The sequence below is a fragment of the Quercus suber genome, unplaced genomic scaffold (genome assembly GCF_002906115.3).
Source record: "Quercus suber isolate HL8 unplaced genomic scaffold, Cork oak 2.0 scaffold_416, whole genome shotgun sequence".
NCBI lineage: Eukaryota > Viridiplantae > Streptophyta > Magnoliopsida > Fagales > Fagaceae > Quercus > Quercus suber.
The window spans coordinates 168,220-178,212 of record NW_027069867.1 but is presented as its reverse complement, the minus strand read 5'-3'; the positions used below and the strand labels follow the sequence as shown (position 1 = coordinate 178,212).

Sequence of the window (9,993 nt, the reverse complement as noted above, 5' to 3'; positions counted from 1 at the left end):
TTAATCATTCTACTATTCTGATTCCTTTTCAAATTAAGATCTAACATGCAAAGAAAAGCTTCTCTGGACTTATTGGGTTTTTTTACATTGTTGTTGGGTGTAGGAAGCTGCAAACCCTTTGACTACTGTGACATAGTGACAACCACAACCACAAGAGCTTGAGGGGTCCCAGGGCTGGTATGATCTTCTACAGGAAAGGGCCAAAGCCGCTAAGAAGGGCCAGCCAGAGGATGCAGTTTACGATTTTTGAAGACAAGATCAACTTTGCTGTCTCCCATCCCTTCAGGGTGGTCCTCACAATCACCAGATTGGTGCACTTGCTGTTGCTTAAACAGGCCATGACACTGGCTTCAAGGCCTATGCCAAACAAGTTAAGGCCAATGCAGTTGCCCTTGGAACTACCTCATGGGCAAGGGATACAAGCTTGTCACTGGGGAACTGAGAACCACCTTGTTCTCTGGGATCTTCGCCCTCTTGGCTTGACTGGTATTACAAATGACTCACTCACTTAGTTAAAGTAACTAACTGTTTTGGGCATTGCATTGATTCCAATTCTAATTTCTTGATGCAGGCAATAAGGTTGAGAAGCTCTGTGACTTGTGCAATATTACTGTGAACAAGAATGCCGTGTTTGGTGACAGCAGTGCCTTGGCTCCTGGAGGAGTAAGAATTGGTAAGTACAACCTTATAAATAAAACTGATTTAAATAATTAGCACCTTTTTCTAATTAGATCTGAAAGAAAGCAGAGGCCTTCATAAAACGTGATATTAGGTTGTCATTCTCTGAATGAGTTGTCTAAGTTACTCATCTTTAAATGGTTGTATAAGCATCTCGTGAGAAGCTTGACTTGTGTGATAGTTCAGTCTCTTATGTTGTGTTGAAATAAATAATATTCTTCAATCTCTCTATCAAAGTAACCTTTTCCTTAGAAGCATGTGACAATTTATATCAGTGATTGCTTTCCTCCTGGTAGAAAGATTCAAGGTGGAATACATTGTTCATGAAAGCAAACAATTATTGTATTGTAATTTTCTGGTACTTGAATTTGCTATCCAGCTTGATACTATACCTTTCAGTTGTTGATAATTTAAAGAACTGATTTTCTTTATCTGTCGTGACTAAATAAGTAATGGTGAGTGTTTTTGACAGGTACCCCGGCCATGACTTCAAGAGGATTGGTTGAGAAGGACTTTGAGCAGATAGGCGAGTTCCTTCACCGAGCTGTTTGTGTCACCTTGAGCATCCAAAAGGAGCATGGAAAGCTATTGAAGGACTTCAACAAGGGCCTGGTGAATAACAAGGACATTGAAGCCCTCAAGGCCGATGTTGAGAAGTTTTCATCCACCTTTGACATGCCTGGCTTCCTGATGTCTGAGATGAAGTACCAGGATTAGAAATTCACTGCTAAAACCATAAGATTCTGAGTCCTTATATCATAAACTCTCTTGGAGTTACCTAATGTCCACACAAAAAAGTGGTGAAAAGAAAAGCTTTGTTTTGGCATTTTGTCGTAGGTTAGCTGTTTCATTTCCAAAGGGTTTTTTTTTTTTTTTTTTTAACACGTTTTTGTTGGTCTGTGTTATGAGAGTTTGATATCAATCCTCTCAATAACAAGTTGTGCTTTTCATTTCCATATTTTTTATTTTAGCAAATCATGTGCTCTCGTTCGCACTTCTAATAAACAATGAAATTGCAGTTTCTGTAGATTTTCTTCTCCTTTTCCCTGCCAAAATGAGATTATGGCTTTTGCGAGAACGGCCGTGGGCTACATTGTTCCCCTTGCATTAAAGAGTTACGTTTGTACTCCATCAATCCAAGTGTCATGAACTAGTTTTTTAGAATGTGTCTTCTAAAGTTTTCTATGCAATTGATGTGTTTTCTGCTAACATCATATGATAGGCTTTCAAAGATGGGTTGGTTAGTGTCCATTTAAAAGGTCAAGATTCAAATGTGATTTAATAGGTCATGATTCAAAAGTGAATAAATTTAGTGTCTAGATTTTGGCAACGCATAACCTTGGTTTCCTTTAGCCATAATTAAAGTATAAATGAGTTGGCAAGGTCTTGACCCTAAATTTATTCAACTTTGAACCATCATGGACACTATTTCAGTTTGAAATGGAGAGAATCCAGCCCGTGCTAATTTACAGCTTCTAAATTACGAATATTCAAGGATGCATATGGATGTACAAGAAATGCAGAAAGTATGGCCATATTTCATTCTTAATTACTCAAAGCATATGTCAATAAAAACAAAGTTACAAAACAAAACAAAACGCCGGTTATAATGTCAACATAAGTTAGAATTTAGAACCGAAGACTGTGAGATGGGAAGTACAACTGAACAACTAGAATCAATTAAAAAAATTTAGCAAGAGGACTGACACAAGTTTTAATATTTTTTTTTTTTTTTTATGACTACCACAAGTTTTATTTGCCACCGATGTGTGCCACCGATGTCCAAAATTAAGCTCTCGAGTGAAGAGTGAAACATCTTATTTTAGCATATTTTTCGAGTAATTTTCAGTCAAAGAGTGAAACATCTTATTGGAGAGTAATTTATCACCTTTTTAAAATTCAAGTATGTGAAACTCGAGTTTCAAAAAAATTAAGTTCTATAAAAACTGTTATGGTGACACCTGTTGACCCGAAATTTAGAATTAGCAATGCCACGTGAAACTCGAGTTTTGTAAATATGAGGTCCATGTAAATAGAAAGTCGATTTCACCATAATCGAGTTCCTTATTATGTAGTCTCGCAGTGTAGCCGTAGCGACTGTAGTTGTAGCAAGTTTCAATTGACTCTCAATCACTACCACTGTCTATTACTGGACACGCTTAAATTGTAACTTTACTTTTTTTTAAAAGAAAGTTACACTTCAGTACTTATTCAACTCCACCTATGTCACACGCTCACTTGTCCCACAAGCAATTTCCTAGTGTATTTTTTTTAATTGATATATGTATATGTATATATATAATACTATAATACCACATTACCACCCACCATTTTGCCAATTCGTTTGTATCATTAATGTTATTATCCCACCTACCCCTCGCTTTCATTACTCTTCCATAAATCAGATTCCTCTCTGCAATACAGCAATACTACCATCCTCTCTCTCTCTCTCTCTCTCTCTCTCTCTCTAATCTGTTCGATACCACTCCACGCCACACATTGAGTGCTTCTAGTGCCACATAAAGTAGCACAACAAATGCCACAACTTACCCATGTGGCGAGTTGTGGTTGGTGGTGAAATGTCCCCACATGGGCCCACCACCACCCCTCCACCAACCACAACTCACCCACATGGGCAAGTTGTGGCATTTGTTGTGCCACAATGGCCCCTTTGGTAATGTTATTCTAGTAAACATTTAAGTTTTTTAGAAATACGCGTTGGTAAAAAAGTACTATGAAAATACTTATTGTGTTGTTTAAATACCCCAACCAAACACACCCCCCCCCCCCCCCGGCCCAAATTTTTAAAGAAAGTCACTTTTTTTTTTTTTAAACTTGATTTTCTTAAAACTCGAGAACTCGAGCTTCAGGAATTCAAGTTTCAAAATAATGATAGATTGCTAATTATTTTGCAAACAATGATAAATCGCTACATATTTCGGTCAACAGTGGTATTTGGCCATTTTGGCCTACAATTAAACTTATTAGAGAATCCACCATTCGTGTGAATAAAGAAGGTATCTGTGTAAAAGAAGCATGTATTTAGGGACCTATTTTTAGGGGTTAGACAAGTATTCAGGAAGTTGGGCACTTGTGTAAAACTGAAACATCATTATGATTCAACCAAAGCCAAAGATCAGGTGGCTCTTTTTCCTTTTTCTTTTTTGATATAAAGGTAAGAAATGACAAATATGAAGACAAAGAAAAGGGTCTCTGTTCTTTAAATTTGTGAAAAAAGTAGATTGACCCATAGATGGGGCAAATTATAGTAATCTGTTCCAGGGTGTTCAGTGGGTAAAGCTCATTAAAAAAAAAAGACGGAAGGTTCACTTTGCAAACTTGTTTTTTAGATGAACCTTGGTCCTCCATTCATGGATCAGGTGGGAGGTGGTTTAGTATATAATTTAAATGATAAATTCTGGTCATTTGCAAAGCAACGTTTAGCCGCAATATGATGTTTCTCAAGTCCTGTAAAAAATAGACATTCATCTTACAGTGTCTGAAGCTAAATGGATGCAATACTTTAAGCATCTTGGTCCTCTTACCTTCAGCTTGTGGTTCGGTTAAATAATACCACAAGAAAGAAGGAAAGTAAATCCTCAGGCTTCAACTAGCTGCAATTGAAGTCTCTTGCCCTCAACATCATCATGATTTCCAAATAATCCAAACGAATAAAAATGCGTGCAGCCAAAATTCCTTGTTTAACGTTGCCTTTTGTAAAGCCCACATCACATAATTAGTGCATGATAATTAATTTTTTACTATACAAGCTTACATATCTGGGATTGTGCCCATTCTGTAGAGAACCTGAAATACGCAGCAGCTACATCCCAATAAATGATAGTATGCATAAGACTCATTTGGAGAATCCTCAATCAAATATCTCCTGGGCTTCAATTATACTGTGCTGACTGAAAAAGAGAGCGGGAGAAGCTAGGGTGATTGGACTGAGTCTGAGTGTATAAATTGAATTTAAGTCGAAAATATAAAAATAAAAAGCAGAAGGAAAATCAGATCAAGAAAGAAAAAATTATGATCTTACTGGTCATCCTTTGCGACCCGATAATATTTTTCTGCATGCTGTCGTTGACCGATTAGTTGAGCAAAACGCTCATCATGAGTAATCACTATCAGCTGAAAATTTTCCTGGCCCTTTCTGTCCTCCATAATTCTAAAGAATGAGGACAGAAGATGGGGTAAATGCAGGCCTTCATTCTGTAATGGACTCTCAAGTGAAGATAAAGTAAATTCATACCTCAGAAGAGCTGCAGCTAGACTCTCCGCATTTGGGCCATCTAAGTTTGTGGTCGGTTCATCTAGTGCTAGTATACCACAGTTGAGGCAGAAAGTTTCAGCTAATGCCAACCGTATGATCAGGGATGCAAGGACCTGAACTAAAAAATTATTTTCCAATTCCTTGTAAAAGAAAGAGGCAGTAGAATACAAAGTAAGCATTTAACGATCACTCACCTTCTGCCCAGCACTACACCTTCCCCTCATTTCTAACTCTGCATCACCAGTCTGCATGAGAACCTGTATAAAAAAATGCAACAAAAACAATAGAAAAGTTATTGATGAATAATAAAATGTCACAAATTACACAATGGGTGGATCTTGAACCCAGAAAATTTCACTCCACCTTGCTCTTACGTAGAAAGGAGGCACATTTGAGCTAAAACTCGCTGGCAAAGCTATAATAATAATAATAATAATGATAAGATAAAGAAAGAAAAGAACAGTCGAAAATAATTTCCATACCTTGTAGCTGTAAGAACGAGTCCCAGCACCTTCAGAATCCGAATGGATACTTATGTAATCTATATCTTGTCCTCTGTAAGTTTGCTGCCACAATTCTCTTATAATTTTATTTATTTCCTCCATTTTCATTGTGTGGAAGCGCATAAGTGCTCTGAAAGGATATGGATGAAGAGAAATGATTATCAAAACATTGTCAACATTCATAAGAGAACTTTCATCATCAGTTTTGTACCAGTAATAAGAACCATAAAACAATGTCTGTTCTTTTCTTTTTCTTTTTTTGGTTGAATAAAACAGTGCCTTGTCTAATCCACTATTTTTCAACATCAGAGTAATTTAAACAATGCCTCTGCTGAATATGGCCCGAGAGAATTCCATCCAGGGAAAAATAAAAAATAAAAAACCAAGTTATTAGATAATTAAGAATATAGAGATTTCTATTGGAAAAATATAGATGATTGCAGCAATTAAAGAGAGATGGGAATGTAATAAATTCTTTAGCAATAACTGCAATATAGACAATCTGTTCTCTATTGCTATAGAATTTAAAGATGGTAAATTTACTAACACTTAGATCTTCTCTCTCCTTCATCCCCAAATTGCTATAGAATTTATCATATGCCTTAGATTTAGCCTTTTGGACAGGTAGGCTGCTATAATTCTACCTTTTATCTGATTGCCGCTTGAACCTCCTTACTATATCTTAAAATTCAACTATATCTTTCCAGGTCTCTCTATAGTGGAGTTAAATTCAATTTTAAATTTAAAGAGAGATGGAAAAGAGATTGTCTTAGTTACCATACGATAAATTCCATAGCAACCATAGCAATATAGACAAGAAAAAAATAGAGACCTGAAAAGATCTTCATATGGTTTTAATTGACCTAAAAAAAGCATAAGATAGGATCCCAGAGAGGTTATGCGTTGAGTTTTAATAAAAGAAAGCAGTTCCTCTAAAGTATATTAAGTTGATTAGGGATATGTATAATGGAGCAATAACTAGTGTAAGAACAAGTGGAGGCATCACAAATGATTTCCTTATCACTATAGGTTTGCATCAACAATAATGATGGATGAGCTCACTAAATCAATTCAAGAAGACTGAGAAGTCCATTGGTGTATGCTTTTTTTTGCAGGTCTATTTTTTGGGAAAAAGTTTGATTCCAAACTGATATGGAGGTATCTTGCTCCAACCTATGATGTGGCAATTAAAGAGACTATTCATGTGTCGTTTTGGATACATAAATTTTTAAATGTGTCGTGTGATTTGTAACATACATAAATAGTCTTATAAATTGCCACATAATGGGTTGAAAAAAATGGCTCCAACAAACTTTGTCCATAGGATGAAACTAGAGGTGGAGTTAATTTCAAATTAGAAATTTGGCAAGACGCTCTAAAATCTAAAGGCTTTTAATTAAGTAGGATTACAAGAATACATGGACTGTAAGTTAAGTAAAAATAGGAATGAAAATGAAGGGGCAGTAAGACTCAATGGTCAAGAAATATTAAAGAGTGATAACTCGTAAAGTTGGAGAGATTGATGAGGATATAAATCATAGGATAAGAGCAGGGAGTATGAAGTGGAGTATGAAGTGGAGAAGTACATCAACAGTATTATGTCATCTTAGAATAGCTAATAAGTCAAACTATGCTCTATGGTATTGAATGTTAGACCAACATGTTCATAAAATAATAGTAGTTGAAATGAGAATGTTAAGATGAACTAGTGGAAATACATAGAAATATTAGGTTTGAAACAAGGAACTTTGCTTAAAGATACAAGTGGCCCTATTGATAAAAAGTTGAGGTAGAGCCACTTGAGATGGTTTCGTAATGTTCAAAGGAGAGCAATTAATACACTAATGAGAAAGAGTGGGTTAATTCAAGTTGAGGGAAGGAAAATGGTAGAGGAAGACCAAAACTAACATTAGTTGATGTAGGACGAAATCCGCTATTTAATTTTTGTAATTTATTAATTTTGGTATTTTTATGTAATTTCATTATTTTAGGTTTAAGGTATTTATTTCCTTGTTTTTAGGTGCTTTTAATGTTTTTTAGGTCAAATTTCGTTCTCATTATGGTTAGGTATTAATTATGATTTATTTTAGAATATATTTTATTGTCTTTCAAGTTTATGGAGCCTTTAAATAGGCCTCTAAGTCTATATATGTTTTTAAGAGATTATTATTAATAAAATTCAGACTATCTATTGTTCTCTCTAGTGATTCAAGATCTATCACCTTGTGGATTCAAGGGACTCCTCATAGATTTGAGGTTTACTACCATAAACTAAACTGTTAGTTTCTGTTCCATCAAAGAGAGCATCATGTATGCTTTCTTCGGGCTTCCGCGGCATCAGTTGTTATTAAAACCTTGACTTACCCTGGTTTGATGGCTAATCGGTGTGATTTTTTTTTTTTTTTTTTTTTTTTTTCGATTCAAACAGGTACTCATACTCCCCCTTAGGTTCCCCAAATGTAACCACTTGTTCATAAAAGCAAGAGATCATACTGTTGAAAGTGGGAAACGTGGTGCCGTCAAAATTTAATGTGGGCACCCATTAAGTCTTGCAACGCTAAAAACGCGCATCGGGCAGTCAAAAAGTCGCCAGCATTAACACGAACCGAAGTGGGGCGACTCGTCTAAAGGGCCCGCAGGTATCAAAACCCTCCTCCCCGTCCGAGGAAACGTGCAGCAGGGTTTTGAGGGGCTATTGTGGGGCCTGTGGGCCTGACAACCTCGGCCCATCGGGTAGCAGGCCCAAGGCCCATGCCGAGGAACACTGACTATTCAAGGCTAAATTGGGGAAAGCCTATTTCCCCAATCCACGCCGAGAACCTCCTCATCCTCGGCCTGACAAGGGTGATTTTCGGGAAAGACCAAGCCCAAAGTAAGCTGTCACCCTCGCATTTAATGCATTCACCTAACCCCCCTGGCCGCATTAATGGGGATATAACCCCTTAGCAGGGCAATGTTAATCAGAGTGAACCACTCGAGTACTGATAAGGCCTCTGATAGGACGGATGGCCAGAAGAGAGGCAAATGAATGATCAACAGATGGAATAAGGAGATAGGAAGATGAAGACTATATAAGAAAAGCAAGTAAAGTAAAAAAGGGGGGGAGAAAAAAGAGAAGCAAAAGGCTTCCTCGGCCCATGGCCGAGGAGAATCCTCCCAGTTGTAAAAAAACTCTAAGTATCTTTTTATAAATGAGAGTTCATGCTTGATGAACGACGGCCAGCGCCTAAACCTTTAACCCACTCTCTATAAATTTATTGTTTGGGCTTGTTGGGCTGAAAACCCATTCATACTCAGGGTCAATCCAAACTGAGTCCCTACAATGTGAAAATATTTAATTGTAGTCAAATATTTCTTAATTGTTTTAGTAATTTTTGTAAGATTTTTTTGGGAAAAAATAATGCTGAGGTATGAAATTAAAAATAATAACTAAAATGTAAATTAAAAAAAAAAGGTAAAATATAAGAATTATTCTTGAGATTGGGGCTAATATCATAAACTATTAAGACTTTTCAAAAATATTAAATTTACTTTCTAAACATAAATGACACACGATGCACGCCTGTTACATTGCAATTGGAATAATAATGTTGCAGGTCTTATTGGAATAGGAGCTCTTGGAGCTAATAATGCCTAAAATTATTCCAAACGTCGCAACAAAACTCTACAAATATAAATTGAGTAGACTTATGCTTATCTATAAGAGAGAGAGACAGAGAGAGACAGAGAGAGAGAGTGTGTGTTTTCCTTGAACATCCCTTGAAAGTTCCTTAGGTTATGTTTAGTAACAGTTTTTGTTTTCTATTTTCAAAAACTTGTTTTGAGGAATATAAAGAAAAAACAATTTTCTTGTATTTTTTAAATAAAAAACATGTTTGGTAGTTGAAACTAAAAAAATAGTTTTTTTAAGAAAAAAATAGAAAATACTAAAATATATTGTCACTATAATTTGAACTTAAATGCTAACTCATTAAATAAGACAGTTTCATTAAATTAAATGCGTATTTTCAATGACTTTTGAAAATTAAAAACTGAAAATAACATTTTGTATGTTTTCAGTTTCATTCATAAATTGAGTTTTGAGAATAGTTTTTATTTTTTGTCCATTTTGGGTTGCCAAATAAGTTTTTTAATTTCAAAAATAGAAAATTGTTTTTTGAAATAGAAAACAAAGGGAAAAAACAGTTATCAAACATACCCTTACTATTCTAACAACTTGTTTGGATTGCACAAATTTCATTGGAATTTTATTATGGCAATCACAGGCGCAAAAGGGTGTCTGAATAATTAATGATAGATAAATAACCATCAAAGATTGATAGAAAAGAAAGTGTACAGATAAGGGCCTAAATCATATATTGGGCATTAGGCCTTAGCCGAGAGCAAAAATAATCCGAGGAGGAACGAATGGGAATAAGTGGCTCAAGACTCTAAATTTAATGAGTAAGATACAAATGGGAAGAAGGTTCAAGGAAGAATATCTCTTCGGATATGATAAATACGGCTCAAATATGTATTCCAATGATCTAGGGCACC

At 35.7% G+C, this 9,993-nt stretch overlaps 2 protein-coding genes across 2 annotated transcripts in view; one reads left to right on the top strand and one right to left on the bottom strand.

The window, feature by feature from the left end:
- The window catches only part of LOC112012306 (serine hydroxymethyltransferase 4), a 4,076-nt gene extending 2,371 nt beyond the window's left edge, over positions 1–1,705 (top strand). The window contains 7 exon segments of the mRNA XM_065761499.1: positions 59–145; positions 148–207; positions 210–392; positions 395–430; positions 433–486; positions 572–673; positions 1,151–1,705. Coding sequence (XP_065617571.1) covers positions 59–145; positions 148–207; positions 210–392; positions 395–430; positions 433–486; positions 572–673; positions 1,151–1,395 — 767 coding nt within the window. The 3' untranslated portion in view covers positions 1,396–1,705.
- A 2,398-nt stretch (positions 1,706–4,103) lies between these two features.
- Positions 4,104–5,610, bottom strand: LOC112012385 (DNA repair protein RAD50-like). Its single transcript, XM_065761514.1, has 5 exons — positions 5,437–5,610; positions 5,149–5,211; positions 4,934–5,067; positions 4,721–4,849; positions 4,104–4,589 (listed from the first exon to the last, which is right to left on the bottom strand). Exons 1-5 carry the CDS (start codon positions 5,578–5,580, stop codon positions 4,550–4,552), a joined length of 510 nt encoding a protein of 169 aa, XP_065617586.1. The 5' UTR covers positions 5,581–5,610; the 3' UTR covers positions 4,104–4,549.
- Between the last annotated feature and the right edge of the window lie 4,383 nt (positions 5,611–9,993).